General features: G+C 44.1%; 1 protein-coding gene across 2 annotated transcripts in view; it reads left to right on the top strand.

Moving 5' to 3' along the window:
- LOC112575396 (LIM domain transcription factor LMO4-A-like) overlaps positions 1-24,494 on the top strand; it is a 60,197-nt gene that overhangs the window by 28,886 nt on the left and 6,817 nt on the right. For both annotated transcript variants that reach the window (XM_025257249.1, XM_025257248.1), the window contains exon 3: positions 20,706-20,943. In XM_025257249.1, the coding sequence (XP_025113034.1) occupies positions 20,706-20,943 (238 nt within the window). The remainder of the gene's footprint in view (positions 1-20,705; positions 20,944-24,494) is intronic.

Genomic DNA, 24,494 nt, shown 5'->3' with positions numbered 1-24,494 from the left:
CTGAAGCATCATCAAGGGGTCTAAATAATGAAAAAGGCCGCAGATGTCTCAACCATCTGGTTATAAGGTTGACTAATGACATTCTTACAAGTCGATCAAGAGCCCCTCATTCAAATTGAATAGTTGACAAAGATAAAGCATCGCCCTAATGAGGTCGTTCTATCGACGGTTAGTTCTCTCTGCACTCGCCGTGTGTCCACCATTTTTCTGTAGGGGGGACAAACTGCTGGTGTTATTAGAGCGCGAGCTGTGTCCAGCAAATCGTGTAATAGCTTTCGGTGTCCACAAGTAAATGTCAATAGAAAATTCACTAACGGAGTGATGGAGGGAGTGGGAGGGGAAGGGAACCACTCTTATCGCAGAAATTGATCAGAGCAGCCCATTTCCCTCCCGAGCTCGGTTATTTCTTGCCTCAGTTAAAACAATTTTCTGTATTACTTTTACTTAATTATAATGTTAGAATGTTTTGCAGCTGCCGAAGAAGGATCAATACGATGAGTTTGTGTTGCAGACGTTGTTGTAACGCATAACGGTTATACGACATGTTGCCACGTGCGACATGAGAGAAGGAAGCATGGCTGATTATGGCGGTTATCTCTGTCTTCTTCTTGTTGTTGTTGTTGTTGTTGTTGTTGTTGTTGTTGTTGTTGTTGTTGCTGCTGCTGCTGGGTACGCAGAATTGAGAGAAAGCGGGCAAGCAAGGCCCTTCATATCTGACCCATAATTCCTATCATCGTCTTCATGCGCTTTTACATATAACACCTGAGGGGGAGGCTTGTTTTTCATCTTTGAAACGTAGAGTAACCTTTCCCCATGATATAGCCTTAGTTACTGGCAAGACAACTCCAGCAAATTTTAAATATAAAAATAGGATTGTTCTTACTAGATTCACTCACCCACTGACGTCCGCCATGCCCCCGTCCTACCTCCATCCCCTCTTTCCGGTAATGGAGGAGGAAACCCTCCGGATCCAAAGGAGAGGGAATTCTGCCTATAACCGGGGACCAGATGGTGACATTTTCATTAACTGTGTTCTGACATTTATTTGTTAATTAAGGACATGGCTCGTGAGACCCGAAATAAGCGAGCGGACCATGGCCTTGAGATATTATTAACCTGACCGCCCGAGCCTTGTCGCGGACACAGCAGGTGTTGGGGGAGGGAAGCGGTGGTCGGGTGGGGAGGGAGAGAAGAAGGGGTGAGGGCAAAAAGTGTAGACGAAGATTAAGACAAGCACTAGATGTAATAATAAGAGAATTTATAAAGCTTATTTCCCTGTGTGGATGCGAGCTCATGCGCTACAGACTAGGCCGTGAAGACAACGTTACCACAACGTAGCGGTCTCGTCATCAACGAGAACTCGGACTGGCAGCCAGTCAAGCTGGTGGAGGATGGGTGTAGCTTGGTCCATTTTTCGCCACCGGAAGACATTATGAGCGCCATTATTCTGAACCCTTTGAAGTTTGTTGGATGTATGCAGTGAACAATGGAGGGCCAGGAACAGAGCCTTAGGGATCCCTCACTTGACAGCAACAAGCAAAGATGAGATGCCGACAGCTACCACAGACTGGGTGCGATCAGTCAGGTAGGACCGCAACCAATTCCTAGCAGTGCCAGAGAGAAACGTGAAGGTGCAAGAGAAGAATATTCTGGTCGGGTGTACAAACGACAGGGACAGTAAGAAAGCTTGGAGATATCTCGATATATAATACTGTAAGTCGCTAGAAACTTTTGAGGGCGCCGACTTGCCGGATGGTTGGTGATGCTATTGACGAGGACAGGTGCTAGTGGATGCTGGTTGGTTGAAAAGACCATTAAAAAAAAATTCTGGTGAGAGAAGGTTAGCTGTGTTTTACGCCGTTCCAGCAACTCAAGTTGTCTGCTGGGTCATCTTGTCACAAGTTAAAGCTTCAGCTGTTCCCTCACCCATCCACCTCCACCCCAGCCCACACACAGATTTTCGGATTACCTACTTGGCTATTAGTCATGGCATGAAAAAATGTAACTCCCGCAGATGAGGGTAACCGTGTTAAAAACAAAACTAGTCTGAGGAAAGGCAGGGTAATAGCATCATTATATAACTGTAAACACGTGTTTGCGTGAAATCGGTTTAGTCAACTTTTTAAATTATTTTTGGGAGGTATGGGGGGATGTCAGATTTCCCTCCTTTTTTCACAGTCACATGAGAACAAGTCCTCTCAACTTTTGAAAGTGTTCCATATGTACCATACTTTCCATCTTCCTATTTTTATTTTTGTTTGCTATTCACCCCACACACACACACTATGGACTGAGCATGCAGACGGTAAATAATAGAAAAGCAAGGAAAGCCAGGTGGTATTAACCTGATGTCAAGTGTTGAAAGAATAAAGGAGGGTTGGTTAGCGAAAACAAAGACAAGAAACTGTTGGAGTGATATTACAAGAACAGAACACGCCAGCTGCGAAAATCGGGAGGCGAAGAGTTGCAGGGCAGGTTCCGCTGAGTTACTGAGTTATGACATAGAGGGCGCGTGCATCGTCAAGAGAATCCCTTACAAAGGTGCTTACGGTGATGGCGAGTGGCACAGCGGGCCAAGGGAACTAATGCGACATCTCAAGGCCGGAGAGCAAGAATGTGTGTGGAGGGGTTGAGGAGGTTTCCTGTACACGTGGAATAGTGAGGTCACAGGGCAAGCTCAGCAATGTCCATGTCATCACAAATTAGCATCAAGCCTCTCCCCTTTCCCATAATCCTTCACAACCCTGAATCGCATCCAAGTTCAGACCGCATCTGGCGACAAAATGACAATATACTCCGACTACCAGAACAGGGAGGACAAAGAGTTGCGCCGCTGTTACTGAGTTATGACAGAGAGGGCGCCATTGACCCTCTTGTCTTACTTCTCCTTATCATCAACAGCATTATTATTGTGTTATATATTCTTCGACAGTACCAGAAAAGAGGAACACTCCCCAACAGAGTTGCGTGTTGACAATCTTTTTACATCGTCTGTTAAGATCATCCTTCTTCCTCATCATCCTCATCCCTTTTCCAAAATCATGAAATTTGATATCGGTCTGTCTTCCTGGTTCTTTGTCTGCATGTCTATGTTTCACGACAATGCTTGATATCTATTTGGGGAAAGGTGCCAGATCTTGCTTTTCTTGGCACTTTAAATGTCAGGTCGTTTTCGCAAGCTGCTATGAATGTGTCGTCGACAACAACTGCGGCTTTGAAACGACACCAGCTCACTTCCCGACATCAGTGCCTGTACAGCATCGTCTGGCAGGCAGACTGTTTACCCTGAGATCGTGATCTTACTACAAGACAATAGCATTGTGTACTCTGTGGCTCGTCCTTGTGTTTGTGTTGGTAAGAAAAAGTCGGGGAAAGAAGTGAAGAAAGAAAACATAAAGAAGACATGGCAGTAAGCGTGGCATGTGTGTGGGTATGTGAGCTGAAAAGGAAACTTTTGGAAAAATGCTTACACGTATATTTGTGGTGAAAGTGCTTCAACCCAGAAGTGATTTCGCACGAAGGGCTGGTGGAGTAGTGAGATAAGGGTGGAGAATGAAGGAAACGTGGGTGTAGAGAACATAGGACTAGTCTTAGTCACTTCCACACGTTGGCCAGCCGAGTCTGCTTGCTACCATCGACTGTCGATCTCTGACCCCGCGACCTCTCACCTCCATTACTTTCTCTGAGTAATACCAATCAGCAGCCTCTATCGACCGACACTTTTTTTGCCTGGCAAGCGCCAGCATCTTAAGGGTGAACAACCCTCTCCACGAATAGACCAGTGTATAATTTTATTTTTCCGGCATGCACACTAAGTGCTATGCCAATTAAATTCTAGGTTAAAATGTTGTGTAAAATTTTTGTCCCGCGCCTTTGGCGGCCATTTTGCTGGCATCAAAACCTATTCTAGAAAACTGACCATGTTATAAAATCCGAAACTAGGAAACCGTTTGCAAAACAGGTTTGTAAACACGATACGGCGCATGTCGGACAGCAGCTAGAAGGTCCGCTGATTGGTTCAGATGAAAGGGACGATGGTTTTTCACAGGCGACGGAAACACAAGGAGACAGCCACAAGAAATGCTCATTGGAAAGAATTTATTTACTGAACGTTTACGCCTGCGTCTGTTGAGAAAACAGCTGAGACCAAGGACAAAGCCGATGAAAGCGTTTGTCATGGAGAGGAGAATGATCTTGGAAAGATTACCAGTCGGACAAGAAGATACTGCACTGTACTGTCAGTCAAAAACAAATGGGAAAAAGGTATTTTCCTGCAGACACCCCAAGCAGGCGCCATTGAAAAAAAATATTTTAATTCTCAGACCTATCTGGACTCTAGCAAGTAAACGAAAAGAGCCCAAGGCCGCGAGTATCATCCAATCAATCTTCGCAAAGCATTTCCTGGATGAAACCTTGTATTTGCCAGATGGACAGCCTTTTGCACTATGGTGTCCGGCATTACCTACACAAGTTTTGTTTCTGTGCTTTATCAATCTTCTTGCCAGTTCTTCTTCTACTTGTCTTGTTGAGTTGGTGAGCGTGAATCTCTTGGCAAGATGATGCTCTGTGCAGAATCTGCATAACGCGGAATATTTGTTTATTCTGACAATTTACTATTGTTGAATTATAGCAAGAATTAAAAAAAGGATAGCTAGTGCAACTAGCAGTTCCATGAATTCCAGATAAAGACCCTCATAGCTTTGTGACCTTAGAGGCAGTGACTGCAAGTGGCTCTTTGTGTGGTTGACAGACTAGTCTCTTCTTCCACAGCCTTTGTGGACAGGTTTCCCCACCCCGCGAACCGGTTAGCTGGCGGCAGCCATTCGTGTTACTAAGAATAGTTTAGGGTAGGGGGCTCCGTTTCTAGTTTAGTTTCAACAGTTGTTACAGTTCTATGCCCAAGGGACAAAAGTACAAAAGCACAGTGAACAAGAGAGTTCAGTACAAGCATGGTGAGGGAACCAGCTGTTCAGTGATCAAATACACTTCCAGTTATAACAAGCTGCGGCAATTATTATCAGGAAATATGAAACTAGCTTGACTAAAAGGACTGAATTTGCATATATATTTGGTTTTATTTCATTACATCCATGTACATAGAATTATAGCTGAAAGTGTTCAGACAGGCTCTCCCATGTGTGTGTGTGTGTACAAACACTCCCTTTTCATGTGTATGTATGTTTAAGATACTTTGTAAATACATTACTTTGACATTTACTGAAGTCAACTTTCAGACACTTTTGAACAAGATGAAATTTTCTGATTCTGCCATAGCTATGGTAGGAGTTGTGTGTGGTTTTTTTTCATTAGGGTCCACTAAATAAAGGAGGCAGGCTCTTAAGTAATTAATGGAAATTAGGTATATTAAATAAGGTAGCTAGCATTAGCTGCATTTGATGTCGGATAGTAATTAGTGCAAAATTGAAGAGCTTTTTGTCATACTTGATATGAATAAAATGTTGTAGCACTTAAATTCCATGGTTCTTCTTAGGAATCCACAAACTTGGCTTTATGTAGACCACTACAAACCATTGTGACCTTCACTTTGCAGTAATAGCTTTTTCCTCCATCTTTTTCAGCTCAGGTTTTCCATTATACATTTTAAAATCCTTAGATAGTCTGGTAAAAAGCTATTATAGTGATGACCATGACTTACTGAAGTGAGGACATTTAATTTCTACAATTTCAGCATCATTCAAAATACCATTAGGGCTTGCAGAAAGCCAAGAGTATACTTCATTCACTATCATCCCTGACTTCTCTACAACATAACCCATGTCTACTAAGCATTTAAAAGTCGGTGGTTTATTTTCTTTTACCTTTTTTTGTAGATGAATTTTCTCCTAAAGTGGAATAAAAACGATTACTTAAAAATCTACCATGTATAATGGTATATTCAAGTATATTCTTTCATTGGAACCTATTTGGCAGGACTAGCTGTTGGTCTGATCTTCCAGCCATCATTCCACATTTTGCAAACACTTTGTAATATTGTTGCTTGTGCAAATTGAGACACAACATAAGGTCTTAGGTTAATAAATTCACAATAGAATTTGAAGCTTTCTACTGGTTGTTTGTTTTGTTGGTTTTTCATTGTTTTGGTTGTTGTTGGTTTTTTTCTTCTTGTTGTACACAAGTAGCCTCCAGCATCAGGGTAGATAAGTCAGCATTGAGATTACAGAGATTTTAGTATGAAACAAGTTACTTATAGTTGCAAACAACGATTTCTTTGAATTCTTTTTGTATCAAGCATTGTTGCTTTCTGAGAACATCCTCAGTCATTACTATCTCATCATCACAGTCTTTACCATATTCTGCAAATGTCTTTTGAAGGTAACATGAACCAGGCGCTTCGGATCCTGATTCCTCTGTGTTCCACCATTTCATTTTTGTTGCATGTAGGTGCAGGAAATTCTTGTAAGAAGTCTTGCAGGCATATTCCACTTAAAAGAAGATGCATGTACAATTTTCATAGGTACCTTGAAATTAATGTTTTACTAAATGATATTGCATGATACTGGGACGGAAGCAGGTGTGGGGCTGTGGTGGTGTAAAGCGAGCCACGGCAATGTCAGAAAAAAACTACCCTCGCCATGCTGTCCACGAACGGTGTTCCGATGAATGATAAATGTACCATACCCGTGCAACCAATATCGGCAGGGCTTTGGGTTTCGAGGCGCTAAACCAAGGGTCCCTGGAATAAAATTAGTTCGAGGACGGGTGGGAGGGCAAACGGGCAGCTGTGGGTAGGAAGGCACACGAAATCACCGCTAGAAAGCTTTTTAAGTCCCAGGAAATGACGGCAGTTAAAGCTGGGTAACAAAGGTCCACTTGACGGCCAGTCGACCGGCCGGAGCCCCGAGCAGTAGGGCCGCAAGGTCGTCATGCCAACGCGATTAAATTTTCCCTGTAAATCCCTTCTCCGCTCTCCCCGCCTCTCCCCTTTCCCCAACGAACACCAGCGCCCTCTGTCACTTACAGGTCTGTTTGCTGGCGCCACCTGCCGATGATTAAAGCTGCGCCCCGTCACTCGCGGCTCTTTCAGGTGTGACGTGGGGCAAACTTTCATTAGTTTGCTCGGGGGCGGGAGGATTTATTGGCACGCGACTGGAGATGAGACAATGGGGAGGTGAAGTGTGGTTAAAATTAAAGCTCAACACGTTTAAGACACAGGTAAATACTCAGAGTAACAGATACGAACTCGGACTCTCTCGGCTTGCATGTAGCTGCAGACGGGTTAAACAGCATACATACAGACAGTCGCCATTACAAACCAGACAAATATCTAAGTTTTACAAAGTTTTTATATGATAATCGTCATGTGAAAACTTTAGCAAATTCGGTCCACATTTCGTGCAATTAAAATCGAATCGAGACTATTTCTAAGATAGTTTGCGCGGAAACCTAAGTCTGTATGCTGCCAAGGGAGCGAACTGCAGCAAAGGGGATAACTCGCTACAGTAACAACACCTAACACACAATATAAATGCACCATATAAACCATACATTAAGTCTTGTTAAAATGACAAACACACACAAGGAAAGAGAACTTCCCTGGCTGCACCCGTGTCGAGTTATTACAGCTGCCCAGCTGTCATTAGACACACCAGCTGTGTTTGACGAGCTCCATACATCACCTCGTTAGGGCCAACAGGAGTGAAAAAACACGTCGGCATAAATTTCTTTCGAGTATTATTAGACTTGTTACTGTAATTGAATGTGGTGCTAAAAAAAATCGTGGGTTTTTTTGTGTGTATTTAGGCCTGCTGGAGGCTGAATTACCCGCTTCTTCAAAAAAAAAAAAAAAATACCGCGGACTGGGTACCAAATGTTCACTGTTGTACTGTGTTGGTGGTAATTTTCTTCATTTATTGTATTTTCTAATGAAAGGTTCTGCACTTGTTTCGGTAGACAATCTGTAGGGCGTCTTTTGATGTGTGTATCCCTCGAATTTCGACAAAGACTCTGAGGTCGTCAGACGGCTTCCACAGCACAATCTCAACTGAAGACTTACTTGGACACCGGGTAGGCAAACTGCCCGATGCTGTTTTGTGTAACATCTTGGGGCATGGGAGGTTTGTAATTACTGTTTCACACCTACGTTGAAAAAAAATTAAAGCAGGGAGCACCCACACACACACGCGGGGGATGGAAGACTTGTAGTTCTTTAGCTTTTAGTATTTGACGGTGAGGTTCGGCTAGGTACTTTTCAGATTTATGGAAATATCTTGTACTAATGTCAGTACTACCCTTACAGAAGTTAATAACAACAATAACAGTTTGCATACTGGTTGACAGTGCAGTAAAATGATTGTACCCATCCTGTAGAAACACCCGATTCTTATGTCGATGGACGTTTCACTCCCCAGTAAAGTAGATGTTATGTGGTACAGATACTAACATTCAACACAAATCGTTGATATTTAAGACTACTTAGGAAGCAGCCTTCTACTGTCAACGCTGTTTGCACACCGGGTAGGTGATGTACCCTCTTGCACAGCGAATAATGTAATATCTCGACAGGTGACGAGCGCGGACAGTCCTCTGTATGTAGCGCTTCTCTTACTCGCCAACCTCTGCCCTCTAGTGAGTCCAGTGAATACGTGGGAACAAGATGTCCATCAACTGGACACATTTTCAGGTCAGTGAAAGAGGAAAGCGTCCAGCAAAGCCTCCTTCCCTACCCCCTTTCCGACGCACGCGTACGCGCACCCACGGCAGTTTCTACCCATAATTCACCATCACGCCCTGCACACCTCAGAGATTTCCGGTCCCTTCGCTTTTCTGCCTCGTCTCATTTCCGGTCCGACTTTTTGCTGGCAACACCGTCACCCATCTATCCTTCCCTCCTCCTCCACTACACGCCCCACCCACCCAGTCACACGTTTTTCATTTCTCACTTTCTCTGTAGCTGCTTTCCATCTGTGCGCCCTACCCACCCCTCCCCTCAAACTTTCACCCGCACACCCCCGCCCTTTACTCCAAACAGCGCGAACCATTACGAGTTGGTCCAATTTAGCACGGGACAAGCTCTGTTGACACAAAATATCATCCACAGACTTTATAAGGGCGAGACTTCGATCCGGGCATTGATTCTTGCTGTATTTGCCGTGGAGGTCCGGTGGCGCGCGGCCGTTGCTGCCGCCGCCGCTGTTGCTGCTGCACGGCAACAAACGAGTGGCCCGCCCGTCCGCCAGGAGTGGAGGTGCTGCGCAGCGCACACGGACACAAATTTTACAGTCTCGTTTCTCAGGCTTGCAAGACATGAAGTTTTTGTAGCGCCAATATTCCTGCCATAAATTTGTGGTAATTAAGTGATCCAGACTTTTTTATGACAGGAGCGGGAGGAGGTGAGTTCGAGGGTGGGGTGGTGGCAAGCTAGGGTTTGTTAGGGACTTGCGTTCGTTTCCATTGTGGTCCTGCTGGCCCGCAGTTGGCGGGTAAGGCCAGCCTGCTCTCCGGAAGAAACTTTTTTTGTATATCATTATTTGCTAATTGTTTTTCAGAAAGTCATACCTGGTTCTGTAAATGGTGGTGTAGGTAAATCTTTGTTATCAGTTCGATCATCTTGTCCCGTCTTTGTGCAACTGTGTGTTTGCGTGCCCGCGCTAATATTATGTGTGCACTTAGGAATGCTGCATGGTTTACTCAGGGAAGGTCACTCCAGTTTACTTTCTTTTTCTTGTTTCCCTGTCCTTCAGTTGTCGTCCTTTGACAGCTGATCCCCCAATGCAAACTGATGCGAGGGTGATTAACTGCGGAGCTAAAACAAAAAATCTTTTAGAATGAAAGTTGGCGCCTCTTCCATTCTGCAATCCTCCCTTCTCCCCATTTTTCCCTTTTTTTTTTCCTTCTCTCTCTCATGTTAGGTTCATCCTCCGCTCTCTCATAATCTGCCTCAAAGTCCATGTAATTTACCCCCCACATGATTCGCACTATCTACTCATGTTGCTTGGAGACCTGCTAGAGGTCGTCTTAAAAAGCCGATGTACTCCGATTATCTGCAGTTTTAGGGTCCTCTCACGCCAGACTGGATTGTCTTTTCCCCCGCACCACCCTTAGGGCCCGAGACCAGAGTTCAGTCCAAGACGGTAGGTATTACTACTGGACTCTAGGGATCCAACACATAAGGCTTGGATTTCACAGTTCAGACTGTATAGAGGGTAAGCCCCGGCTCAACCAGCGATTTCGAAGTTTCTGTAAAAGCTGAAGACCTATCTCCCTTGACATTTGGTTTTCCTATTCCATTTCCATCTTTATCGTCTTTTGTTTCCGTTACTAAATCCACCAGCACCTTATTGTCTTTTTATTTCCAAGACCGTACTTTATATATAATAAATACTGCTGTTGTATTTATTAAAATTAAACTACCACTGGTACTATCTCTACTAATCCTGCTACGTTTTTATTGGGATTATTTTTGTGACAAATGAAGTGAACCCGTTCGAACAAAATTATTATATGAATCAGCCTCGTCCCCATGGGCTACGACCGAACGATCGTATACCGTCCATCTCCCCATTCGTCCGGACACACTTTCTCTACACGGGAGTCCTACAAGCCAGCTGCAAGACAGTTTTGGTTTCTGTGGCATTCTTGATTGACAACAGTTGCGAGCATCATCCCCGTTTCGATCGTGAAACCTCAAGGCTCGTGTTTGTGACAAGCGATCCTCATCTCCACTCTCGCTCTCCCTCGCTCTCTCCATTTGCAATTTCCCAGGCAGCCGCCATCTGTAAATTGCGAGCGGCCTACCTAGCACACGGGGGTTCCATCCTTCACCAAACAGTAATAACTATTGCCGCTAAATTAATTGAATTAATCTGCCCGCTCGGCTGGGGCAACGGCGGGCGCAGCAGCTGTTGAACTAATAGCCCGCTTTTAATGGCCGCCACCAATTCAATTAGCCTCGCTTTCGTTTCTGTGGCTTCCCTTCCCTCCTACACACCGGTTCTTCCCCTCCCCCCACTCACAACTTCTCCATGCACAGGTACCTTACCCCTACCTACGTCTGTCGCCTCCTTCCTCATCCCTCCTCCGTGTGTGAGATCTTCCTCCGGCTGTACATTCCAAACTGGGTAGAAATGTGTTTGTGTGTGCGTGCGCGTGAATATATGCTTTCCATTTTTAGTAGCTGCGTCAGAACCGTTATCAACAAAGCTAACTTTTGGCAAAGTTTGTATTTTGTTTTTTCGCTGACATTTAGATCGTATATCGCCATCATTAATTGCGGTCTGTGGGATAAACTTTTAAAAATTACTTGTCATGACCTGGAACCGCTTCCTTTACCCAGAACGCGATTTGCTTGCATTACCCGGGATGCACTGCGACCTAATCGTGTGTCTCTCCTCTGTAGGGTCTGAATGATCGATTCGATGCGTACATTTTATCGAGAGTACCAGATGCAACCGACACTGCCAACAACAGCAATGTCAGCGGAGATGGGAAAAGATGTTGAAGACGATGTATCGACATATTTAAGGACTGCAGGCGATGGCGGGATAGAGGAAAAAGAAGCCTGAATAACAGATGGTTGACATCGCTACAAGATTACCATGGTGCGCCATCTGGTGGTGGTCTACCTGCCCGCAGCATCTGCTGACACCGATACCTGCAACATACGCAGTAGTTAAGGGCGTAACTCGGAGCAAACGTTCGCTCTTCTCCCACTTCTCCGCTCCCACCCGTCAACCCCTCGCACGCTGTCTATCCACCCGACCACATAACCATCCGCGGCCGTAAGAAAATCGAACAAAATTTGCGAAGAAAGTTCTGGACGACTGCATTCAGACCCTCGCGGCACTCGTCCACATGTCCCGATCTTTATCTCTCCCATCAATTAATATTCTGGTTGCGAGGTTGAACCATAATTATCTAGATTTTTGTTTTTTGCTGAAGTTTATACATAAATACTTCCTTTACACACAACACAAATTAATTTACGAGTCCTCTGCTTCCTTATAAAACTTTTCCATCGTAAAATCGGGGTATCCTGAAGTTTTTTTAAATGGCAAACACTACTTGCAGGAAGCTCGTTCTCTCGTCTAAATACTATTGGGTATTGAATTACAAGCTGATCACGTGTGTGCGTGTGTGTGTGTGTGTGGTTTTTTTCCGATTAATTTTTTTCTCTCCAATGTTCCTACTTCGAATTCAACCAACGAATCAGATATCCCGTAATATGATCTGTTACAAGTCACTGTGCCCTAGACCTCTGTCTGTGCACTTTTGATGTTAGTAGGTAATTGGCAAAGGAAAGTATAGTGACACAAAACAGGGGTAATATATATTGTTTCTAATCTGTGTGTGTGTGTGGAGTGGGGGGAGAAACAACTCGCAATGATCACAACATAACCAGGATGTTTATGTGCGGCTATGATGTGTCATCCAGTTACGATTTCAAAGTGTGTGTATGTGTTAGAGAGATATAGATGGTTGATGCAGGTGTATATTTCATGATGGTACACGAGTTTAGTCAGATGGCAGTCGTGCCCACTTTTATTTCAAAAATAGACTGAATTTTCTTGCAGTTTTCCTCTATACCTTATCACATTTTTTTTCTACCTGTCTTTTATTCTGTCAGGGTTTTTCCACTTTTTTTCTTAGATAATTGGTAAGAGAATCATTTTCCAAGTTGAGGTTTTAGGGGAAATAAGTTCCAACAGCAGTGAACGAGTGGAGTAGGTCTTCATTCAACATCGAACTCGATTGCGACAATAAATCGTTGGCCATGCTATAAGGTGCAGAGAAGCCTCGTCTTGGTGGGAAAGCTCCTCTACTAAACCTATCTCCAGCATAAGAGAGCGCCTATCAGGGAAGTCACCCACGCGGCAAAGCAATGTACATCGCTATCGTAATGACTCCGCTCCCAGCCTTTCAACTCTTGCTATGTGCTGTTGCTTAATCTTAATGGGCACATTGGTGATTACGCTGGGGCTGCTTTTTTCATTTTCCGCTGGTTGCCTTCTCACCACCGAGTCCCTAGCGCCGGACCGATGAAGCGAGCAGCAGACAAGCAACGGCTGATAATTCCCCCTTAGCACCGACAAGCGCTTTCTCCTCCCCACCTCACCCGTGCCGGGGTATGCGTGCGTTGATGCGCGTGCGTGTGCGAGTGAAGACCCTCAGAGATGGTGGAAGAGTGTGTGTTTTGGGGGGAAGGAGAGATAGAAACAGCGCAGTGCAACAAAGAGGGTTAGCGGGTAGGCTGCCGAGCTAGCAACTATGTCACTTCAGAGCAGTCAACCCTGTAAACAGGTGCCAGATGCTTAAAAATTATGCCCGAGACGAGATCTGAACCCTCAGTGTATCTGCTACAAAGAATGCTTTATTTGAGAGAGCGCATAAGAGTAGGCGGAGAATAGCAAACATTTTGTGTATGAGACGAGATGAGAATTGGACCCAGGACAGTCGATCTTCAGTCTTGCCGATGGGCGCTGAACTCTTGTGCCACCAGATCCCTTAGACAAAACTAATCATGCAACTTAGTGTAGTGAACCCCTGTCTTTCAAGCTCACATACAACACGAAGAATAAAAAGAAAATCCACGTTTGATGGCAAGTTTCACAATTTTAACATGTTTTCTCTGTTCCAACAAACGACTCCGGAATGTCCACCAAACGTGGGTGTTATTTTCTTCACTAATGCAGGTAAGGGACTTTCTTGCCTGTGATAAACGGGACCCTTAAGAGCATTTTGTCGCATGCGGACAGCTGAACACAGGGCCTGCCAGCGAACCAACCAGCCAGCGAGTCCAGGAACATCAAAAGGACGCGGCGCGTTGTTGACGATCTCCACAAAACCGGTCCCCGGGGTGCCGTAGACTGGGTGCTTGTCAGAAGCATCAACAAAATAACGGAATGGACAGAAAACGGGCAGAAGCTGGAAAATCCTCGATATAACACGACGACTGATCACACTGCCCTGAAATAAAAGAGACATTTCTTGGCTGTTTCTTGGCCAGAAACTTTCAAAGGATGTGAACCGTCAAGGCACCATGTGTTAAAGTGGGAATGATGGGGATGGTGTTTGGTCTGCCTGTATAAAAAAAAAACTTTCTTTGCCAACATTTTTTTTTCTAATTTTATTTTGATGTCTGATCGCTTTCATGCACATAGCTGTTTTTCTCATTTGCAGGCAGCGAATAGATTTCTATGAGATTTTTATCATCTACCGAAAGTATATTTTAAAAATAACTTACAGCTGCTTTAATCTTCTTTAGGAAAAAAAAGAGGGTTCATTTTTTTTCTTCCTAGACTGAGAGCGCTTACAGTGCCAATGTTATCAAGAAGGTTTTCACATTAAAGTTAATCAAAATCCTCCCTATGTGTGTGTATATATATCATACGAAATGTGTATAACATCTTGAGCCGGATCTCGGAATGGCTGGCGGTGTCAAAGTAAGAGCTGAGAGTGTGGTTCGTGGAAAATTTACAGCTTGCTTTTTGGCCATATTTCGTTCAGCAAAACGACTGAAGAGGAAGGACAGCTGGTCTGTAGTAGTCTGAGTCATTTTTGTTCTGCCGGATGGTGCTAAATGGCCTTAGCTTCAACAAGACTAGCTCCACCTAGAGAAAAGCTTAAGGAGTCCATGATGGATGTGTCTAACCCTAACCCTGTTCTTTTGTCATGAAGTTTTTACTGTATATCTCCCTTCTTCTGATACTGAGTGTGAAAGAGATGTTTATGTTCTCAGAATGTTTCAAGTTCGTACTTTGTTTTAAATGTTCATTTTTATTTATTAAAATGTTTACGTGTTTATTGTTATTGTGATTTCATGCGTTGTTTTTGTTTCTAAATGTCCACCATTAAGCATGATGCCACCTCCATTCAATCAGCAGAGCCAAGAGTGTTGTTTCTCGTCCCCCTTTTGTCCATGTCGCCCTCATCCGTCACCCAACTGCCGGCACCTTGTTGGGGAGGTCGGGGTAGGTCACGTAAAACAAAGCACGGGTGGGTTCCTATTTAGTCGTGCGCGTGTCACACTGAATTTTACCAGCTGGTTTGCTGTGGGGTTTCGATAGTAAATATCCCGTGGCATCCAACCACACACACGTGCATGTACGAGTCGACCTTTACCCCTGCCGCCGGTCACCGCTTGCCGCTTCGCTGTGTGGATTCTTTGACAGACGCCGCGCGGTAGAGCGGCAAACGCACGCCGCTTGTCAGTGGCGATGGAGTGCAGCCTGGTTGTCATCTTCATTTACATATAACACAAACAAAAGCTGCCAGCCCTCACGTGGAGTCAACTGATATTTTGCAATAAATGTTGGAAACGGAAAACAAACTGGCGGGGTGGCGGCATTAATAAAGACGGATGTTTTGTTGATAACTACCATGATAGGGAGAGTGTTGTTTTTATAGCCTTGTTTTCACCGAGTTTTTTTTTTCTTTCTTGTCTTTTGCATGTTCTTGCTAATGTGATGAGCTTTTTTTTTCCCTTACTCTTCATATTTCTTTGTCAGTGCTATTCTTTAGACATTATCTAGCACCGCCCATAACAAAATAGCAATCTCACAATTCTTCAGTGATTTATTTAGTTCATACCCAGATATTAATGTCTTGCATCAGAAAGATTAACACATACATTATACATATACAGCATAAGAGGATGCACATCAAGCGGGGCACAGTAAACAGAAGCCATGGCAAGGAAATGTCATAAAATAAATGCAGTGGGGGAGTTAACTGTAGGAGTGAGGAGGCGGCAATCGTAAACCTACGAGATTGTGAAAGGTTGGACATGATGTGGCAACGGAGCAGACGATAGTTGCCCAACTCTTGAGCCGCTCTGTCGCTCCACACTGCATCACGTTTGTTACATTAGGCGTCAACATGGCGCTGGCGCGTGCGTTTCGGGTTTTGTTATTGTTTTGGGTCGTTAACACCGTCTGCCTCTCTTATTTGTTCTACCACCCACACACACAGTTCTTCCTCCATCATAATTACATCACAGGGATAGCAGAGTTCATTTTGACAAGAAATTATTAATACTGACAGCTGAGAGAATAGCACAAAGGAAGTTTCCTGTTAAATTTAAATTCAAACAAAAGGGGAGGCCATTCCCGAGACTTTATGGTCGTAGTGAAAAGGAGGGTGTTAATGACTCCCACCGTTTGTGGCCAGCTTTGTGTGAGGGCATTGCCCGTCTCCTTTTCCTCCCTGCCATGTCTTCCCAACCTATAAAGAGCCAGGTACCGTTTCCTATCAGGTGGGATCTGCAGGGGGTTGGGTGCAAAAGGTCACAGGGATATTGAAGCAGCGAGTGTATGTGTTTGAGCATTGTCGCTGTAACTACTACACTACCCGTTTCTGCCATTAAGAGACAGACTAAAAGATCCTTTATAACATCATGTTATTATTTACTACATTTCTCAACCTCTCCTAGCTCCCCCACCCGACCTAGACATCGCGACAAAGACCATCAAACCCTGACACCTGTTGCCTGTCCTGTTGCCCTCTAGGAGAAACCTTATTGTTGGACTTCAGTAAAAATCCTTGACTATCTTTCTTGCCCCACAGATATTGAGATCATCGAGATGGTTCAGAGGGCTTTCGCCATGTCAAGAACATATATTTATGAAGTCTTTTATTGTTTTTCTTTATTCGTTTAAAAAAACAATGCCAGGAATGATGGGGTCTATTGTCTGTTCTAAATATCCCTACATAAAAGACATTCTGCAAAGATGTTCAGCAAGGAAAAAAAAAAAACTCAGTGGCGGTGAAGATAAGGAACTGTGAGTGGCTTACTGTGACTAGACCACGACTTGAGTAAGAAAAAATTCGAATCTCTCCTGTTGTCTTTTTGGTTGGGTGGACAGAGGGGAGGCAGGTTCGGACGAGCCAACCTCGACTTAATGTGAATAATAGCTACGGTGGGCTGATGTAATTCCAGTTCTGTGTGTTTGTATGTGTTCATCTCAAAGTGACTGCACCTATCCAGGACTCTGGGGACTGTAGCGGCAACCGTTGACGGAACGTTTCGGCTGTCGTCCCAGTGGAAGCGACACTCGCCAGCCCTCGCCAGCGTCCCGGGAAGCATGGCGGCAATAATTTCTCATAAAGTGTTTCGCCACGCCACCCCATGCGCGATCAATCGGCGAAGCGGCGCGGACACTGTTATCATTTTTGACCGATCAATTATTCATGGTCGGCTCTCTCTCTCTCTCCCCCTCTCGGCCGCTACCTGCTGCCATCGTCGGCGTCGCTTATGTTGATGTAGTTATTGCTGTCGCTGTCGCCAGACTACGAGACAGGCCGCTTTATGGCTAAAGTGTCAGGGCAAATTATGGTGGGAAGAGAGGCTGGGGGAGGAGTTTGGGGAGGGATGGTAGGAGGAAAGAGAGAACGTGTGAAGCAGTCCTGCGGAAATCCGCATGAAAGTGGTTTGTTGGAGAAAGAGAAACTTCTGGGGGATGGGGATGGGGAACATGGCTGCGGGATCGACAGAGAGGAGGGGGAAGAGAAGTCGGAGGGGGAGTGAGAAAAACCGAAATCTCTACTTACAGACTAAGTGCATTCTTTACTGGAGTGGGACTTTGGTCTGGCGGGAGTACACCATCGTGCTTAATAGCATTAGTGACTTTATTACTCGATATTCAGGCGCCACCCTAATCACAGCTCTATGTTTGGCAGCCATTTTCACGCTGTTACTTTCGTGCTGGCAGCTAATAAAGATAAACTTGTGTCGAACAGTGTTCGTCAAGGGTTTCCACGTAACTGGCCTCGATAGTCTCGGTACAAAATTAAACGCATGAAGAACAGAACGAGTAATGGCGAGACTTGTCCAGTCTGCTCAGTCCTCTAGTTTCAGGAGAGAAAACTGGCGTGACGGTTTAAACAAAAATCAGAAACAATATAATGCTGAGTAAAAATGATAAAGGATTCCAAGACAGACATTTCCTTTTTAAATCGGAATAAGAGAAAAAAAAATTTTAGTCAATACAGTCACCATTTAATAGATTATCTATTATAAGGAGGTCAATTACAAAGTGACTCAAAAAATTAATAATAACAGAAAATATTTTGAAATGTTTTTATAAGGATGAGGTCTAAGAATGTATGAAAAATACTTCGAAGTCTTTTTTCTGAAATACCAAAGTTAGAATTCGAGCAATGCAAACTGAACTCGTATAATCCAGACGATCTGCAAAACCTAGGAATGATCATGTTACGCCCTCGCCCGCCCTCTAGCGGTTTGTATTGAGTACTAAGGGCTGCCACCGTGCCACCCTTGGGTAGTTCACCCCTCTACCCTACGCTGCGGAGAACTAGACCCCGGTCCTTCCATTGTCCGCGTGGAATATGCCACGCCTCATTACAGACGCCGCATAAAAGGTCGGGAGGGGCTCCTTCCGCTTCCGCTCGTTGCGCTCGTCTGGTCGAGTGTGATGAAACCTATCATTTTAAGAACGTCTCCGTTTGGGAACTCGCATCTTTTCTGGACGTTAATCGCTCTCGAGACGGGCTGAGAGTGTCTGCCGTTGATGGGATGGTGCCAGTTTGTAGCTTGCGCGTGGAGGATGAAGTTCTACAGGCGCTGGAGACAGATGGCCAGACCGTTTGCCCTTTCTGACCTGTCTCAGTTACAGCGAGAGCCGCACAACAAAAGGAGCTTCCTTTTCTTAATCTCTTGTAAGCTTGTCCGATCCTCCATCTTTGGCGGCGGGGCAGAGCGCAAAGAGAAACGGTTTGTGCTTGAAGGGGGCGCCACCTGTTTTTGCCTCACAGCCCTTCTGTCTACAGCCGGAACCGTGTATTTTAAATTTGTGATTGATTTCCGATCAGTGGCAGCCTTTTAAGCACACGTGCTTATACAGGCCTGCAGTTACGCACGGTCACGCACACGTTTGTTTTTTAAGGGGCATGAGGTAGGGGCTCCAGGCAGTGACCCGGTGCCAACCTCGAGCTGCCAGCTCTCGTGCGATGTTTTGTGCGATGACCACTAGGTTCTTGCGACTCCCTCGATGGACTTTCGAGCTGTCAGTGAACAAGACTTCTGACCTATGCTTGTATTTTATTTTTTCATAGAAAATTACATTTTCACTTTCTTGCTCCAAGAAGATTGCCGTGCTTGTTATGACACTGGGTTTTTCGCTCTTTCATTTTATAGTTGAGCATGTCTAAAATAAAAGGCGAAGGAAGCACAGCAGTCGAATCTGAACAGTTATAACTGCATCCACGGCTCACTTGACTCTTTCTTTCTATCCTCTCTCTCTCTCATGCTCGCTGTTTCCTTCTATTCCAGATCTTTCATTTAATGAGCGTCTTAATTATTCAAGGCAGGAGAAAAAATGAGTTGCAATATCTTTTGAAGCGAGGGTCCGTTTGACAAGAAGCACTTGTGCAAACACAAAGCGGCGAGGAAGGAACCACCAGCTGAATCAATAGAGCGAGCGTCACACGTGGAACATTTTTACCTTCTTTCCTAGCTTTTCCCTTCGATGATTGTTTCTGACACAGGCGGGCCCACTGCACCACTCCAAGTACCCCGGCCATTGCAGCACATTCCCCAAAATGACATTCTATTGCGTATCCAGTCTTAAGATAAACAATCAGACGTGCGGAGGTTGGTGCGCCCACTGATGGAGAAAAGATAAAGGTCTGTTAGTTAAAGGATCGTGAACGGTTGGAGAAAGACTTTGAATATTTCTATTAATAAAACATCTCCCTGACAACAGGTGAATTGTTATATTTCGCTGTTGCTGAAAACGGCGTGGTAGACTGTCGGGTAGGTGTATACCCGACTCGTGTGTACTCGAGCAAGGGGTTAATCGTGCAGTTTGTGGATACACATGATTCATCAATTGAGCCGTTTAACTGTTAGAAACTGTTCACTATTGTTGTCTGTCGGGGGGGCAACAGCTCGAGGAAATCCGAAATACATGCACGCCCACACTCAGGACACACACGAAAGCATTTAGTACTCTCTCTGTGACAGCGTGCATGTGTGGGAAAGATGAAGATGGTCAAAGAGAGAAGGAGTGCATAAGAAAAAGGAAGAAAGAGATGTGAGTTTGAAGGCATCGGCAGGGAGGAGTCGTGCGAGTGGTGGTGACTGGATGGAGGGGTTTGGAAAATTAAAAGTTTTGTCTGTTTGCTGTCTAATTCACGCGACACAGACTTTTAGCTCGATGGCTTAGGCAAAATTTCCGTTTGGCGATTAAGTTCCTGGCTTATTTTTCCCGAGGGCAATTTTCTTTTGGAGCGAGTCATGCGATTCCCTCGAAAAATCGTTAAGTGAAATTAAATTTTGAATTTTTGCAGGTAGGAGAATACTTTAACCACATCCTTTTTTTCGGGTTTTAAAAATTTGACATGTGGCAAACTTCCTTACTATGCTGGTCGATGGGTTCTCTAAACTCCACATGTATCGTTCTGTGTGACTGTTATCATTGTATGTACATAATATTATGACCCACACCGTAATATTTATTAAACACAAACACATATTTGGCGATGGATGCCAAATCAAGGAGGCTCCTTACGGAATGTGGATTGCAGACATTCTTGATGCTTTTAAAACTTGTCTTTGACTACTTAATGTGTGTTTATTTGTCCGATTCGTGTAACTTATTTATTACTGTTAATTAGGTTATGGCTTTATTGTTTGGGGAAGAGAGAGAGGTCGCTTACATATTGATCGTCTTGCGCCCATCCTTCGACCTTTTGTTGACCTTTGCCCTCGACGGTTCTGTCTGTTTCAGACTGTTCGGCGCGGTTGGGTCGTGCATGGCCTGCGGTCAGAACATCCCCGCCAACGAGATGGTGATGCGCGCGCAATCGCATGTGTACCACGTCAAGTGCTTCACGTGCGTCACGTGCCGGAGCCCCCTTGTGCCCGGGGACCGCTTCGGGTTGGTCAACGGCAGCCTGGTGTGCGAGCAGGACTATCCTAAGGTCGTGAAGGGGCACACGGCACTGCCTGCCCGGACGACACACAAGGTAAGAACGAGCGATGAAAGGCACTGAACAAACGGTCTAAAATACTGCAATGGGGGTGTGCTGAAACTTGGGGTAGTCACTAGACACTCGCTGTCTTGCCGTCCCCTTCCACCTCATACCTCCATCTCTCATCCAATGTCATACAAAGTATGGAACATTGATCGACACTTACCAAGTCAAGACAGGGCAAGAACGGAGCGAGTCTTTCTCGAGAAAACGCGAGAAATGGCGGGCTGGCTGGCTGGCCACGTGGATGAGATCCGCAAGCCTCGAGTTGGAGGAGAAAGGACAGAGCAGTCAGCGGAGAACAGATGCTGTGATTTCTGCCTCACTTAACTCGATTAGAACCAACATCAGGGTCTCCAAAAACTCATCGGGGAAGGTCAACAGGGAAATGGATTCCATTGTCCAACCTTGTCTGTTTCATTATCCTTTTATATTTTTTTCATTTTTGGAGTGTTCTTCAGTTGTATGTGTTTCCAGTATCATTTGTTTGTGTGTGTGTGTGTTGCAAGAAACGCTTATTTTCAGTGGATTTCATTTCATTCAAAGATCTGTTAAAACAGTTTGACTGACTATTATTCCGAAGAAATTGCTTTGCAAGGTGTCATGGCAATCTGCAAGTGCTTCTGTCGTTAATGATTTTAGACTGTTGAGTGAGTACAGGCTTTTTCTGATGTCTGCATTAATAATTAAAGAGTCAAATCACTTAGCCGAACTAAAAAAAAAAAAAAAAAAAATCCGTGGTTGAAGTTTTAAAGCGAGAGTTCTTTTTCCCCTGGAACAATTGTTTGGATCATTTTATCTTTCGGTTATTATGTACTTACACTTACTATATTATATATTATGTTTATTTATTATGTTTATTTGTTAATTATTTATAACACAACATTCTTAAAGTAGTATTATCATATACTTATTTTAAATTATTTTGTATTTTAAAGAATAATTACACAACTATAGTTGATTGTTACGTTTATAAATTTTATCACTAGTACACTTGAAAATGTTTTTTAAAATATTTTTCGGCATTTGGCTGGACCTCTGGACGTTCAGTTTTTTTCAAGGAATCCTTTGTGTGGCTGCAGAGAAAAAAAAATTTTGAATTTTTTTGGTTCATCGGTTTTAAAAGCAGTGTAGTTTAGTTATAAAGGGGAATGTTTTAAACCATTGAAAGACTAGCTGACAAATATTAGCCATTACATCTTGTTGTACTCGCATAAGTTTACTGAGAAACCCTCGGGATATGTTGGATAGAGACAGTGAAGGAGTGTTGCTAAATTTAGACAGTAGGCTATCAAAAGTACAGACGGAAGGACCTGTATATGACATGCCCGTTGTTTTGTTTTGTTTTGTTTTTCCTCCCCTCTTGCAAATAAAAGCTAATCAGCCTTTCAAACAGTCTCGGAAATCGGAGACGAATGATTGAGCCTTGTCATCTGGACAAAAGAATTAATAGCAAAGTCAGTAAACGAGCTTGCCGGAGGTTTTTCGCCCCCATCCCTTTTTTGTCCGGTTGCTTACCTTTCGCGCATACGCGAGTCTTCTTTACCTGTCTTCACACAGCACCATACACCTGCAATTCCAGCACACACAAGCTGGTGCTGCGTACAGGTGTATAATTACTTTCAGGCTGTTCTTTACTTACATTTCTTTCAAACCTCTGCCACGTTTTTCTTGTTCATCTTTCTTCATTCTTCTCCTCCTTCTTCTCTAATCATCATCGTCGTCGTCGTTTACTTAATTCTCAAGATTTTTTTCTTCTTTTTTTCCTTCTTTGTCTTGAGATAAGTTCATATTAAGTTTATATAATTGTTGCAGGATGAGACCTGATTCTGCGGAGTGAGACAAAGAGCGTTGTTGACTCTTTAGAGCTTTTGTTGTTTCTGCCACACCATGAGGTCATCAGGAAAAAAACAATCCCTGATATAGGTGTTGGAAATGTAATCTACTAGTCGGAATATCAGTTATGCAAGGCTTTAGTCAGGAATGTCAGCACCCGGTCTTACTACCCCCCTGCGCGCATGCGTGTGCGAGCTCGTCCTGTACTCTAGAACCATTACTACTTTCGAGATCGATACCGGTCACTTCCACAGACCTTTTTATTTCACTTTAAACTGCGTTTGAGAAAAGACGACAAAGCTTTTGATAGCCTGCTTTTGTTCCTGTTGCTATGGCAGCATTCATCAAAAGAAGCAATCTCAATATACTTATTATGGCTTCGATGGGACTACCGTTATAACTTGAGTCGACATGCATCTTTGTTTCGCTGCTGAATGTACATTTATGGCACCACTTGATAAGAAACAAAGGTTTTAAAACCGACCTCACAGAATACAATGGCTGAGAAACTAATAGGTTCACATTCGCGATCTACAGACCTAGCTGCCTGCTTGACTTCTAATGGTTTTCCAGAGATTTCCTGTTGAGCCCTTGTTCATCATAATAGGTGCTTTTATGTAAGAAGGATATAGTCATAAATGCAGATTTTTTTCTAGCTTCTCTTAGGTTATTTGGGTTAATGCATCGATAAGGAGCGCTGAAGTACGAAAAAGAGACTTTTCTACTTCAGTTTTAATTTTCTAACTGTGAGATATAAGAAGATACTTGTAATGTACTTCGAAGTGTAACATCACCAACATCAGTTCCCGACTAACTTCTCAGAGGTTTCAGTGCGAACATAAACTGGATTTCAGGCAGTCTGATGAGACTAAAGCTTAGCCTCATCAAAGTTTAGCCTCTTGCATAGTTGTAAGAACGAAACCCAACATCCGGAAACACATTAACTAATTGCTGGCGCAGAAATTCCTAATGTCAACAGTATACTTACCATTATTTTTTATGCGTATGTATTCATTCAATTCTTTGGGATGTCATCGTCGTCAATCCCATGCTGGAGCCAGTAAACAGAGAACAATTCTACCCCCACAGAAGATTTCAGATCCTCCGCGTTTCGTCTTTGTGTTGGTTTGGCGAAACCGGAAGTTCACTCGCTAAGGTCTCGTTATAAAAATTAGCGCATGGAAACTTCGTCTGTCTGAAGTCCCTAATGTAACTAAACAACTGAACTTAAAGGTTCGACCGCATGACCTGCCTTTCTTTCCATCATGGCACGGTGACGAGGTTCACGCTGCTGGGAATTATTAGTCTGGAATCTTAACGGTAACGAGGCAGAACACGACGTGAATGCGCATGTCACTTCTGCACATCGTCGCTGGCAGCATAAAGCCCAAGACTCCCACGGCTGTTGATACAGTAGAGGAGGACGATTGCACAGGCATGCTGGAAGGAGGTTCGAGTCCTTGACTTGTGGGAATGTCCATGCCAAGGGCGTGAGCTGTACGCGCACGAAACCGTTTCTCTTCACGTGAGAATAATTTGCTCGCGAATTTCAGTCACTGGCAGGACACGTCAGCACAGGCAGATAGATACAGCTGGCGATGTCTGTACCGACTCCTCCTACATGAAAATAGAGATTCCTTTAAAAAAAAAATTCTTGACTCACCAGTATCGAGTTTGAAGGAGGCCATGCATCGTATCAGTCTTAGTTC

Source organism: Pomacea canaliculata, linkage group LG11 (assembly GCF_003073045.1).
Source record: "Pomacea canaliculata isolate SZHN2017 linkage group LG11, ASM307304v1, whole genome shotgun sequence".
Lineage (NCBI taxonomy): Eukaryota > Metazoa > Mollusca > Gastropoda > Architaenioglossa > Ampullariidae > Pomacea > Pomacea canaliculata.
The sequence above is the reverse complement of the archived record's forward strand: the minus strand, read 5'-3'. Positions and strand labels throughout refer to the sequence as shown.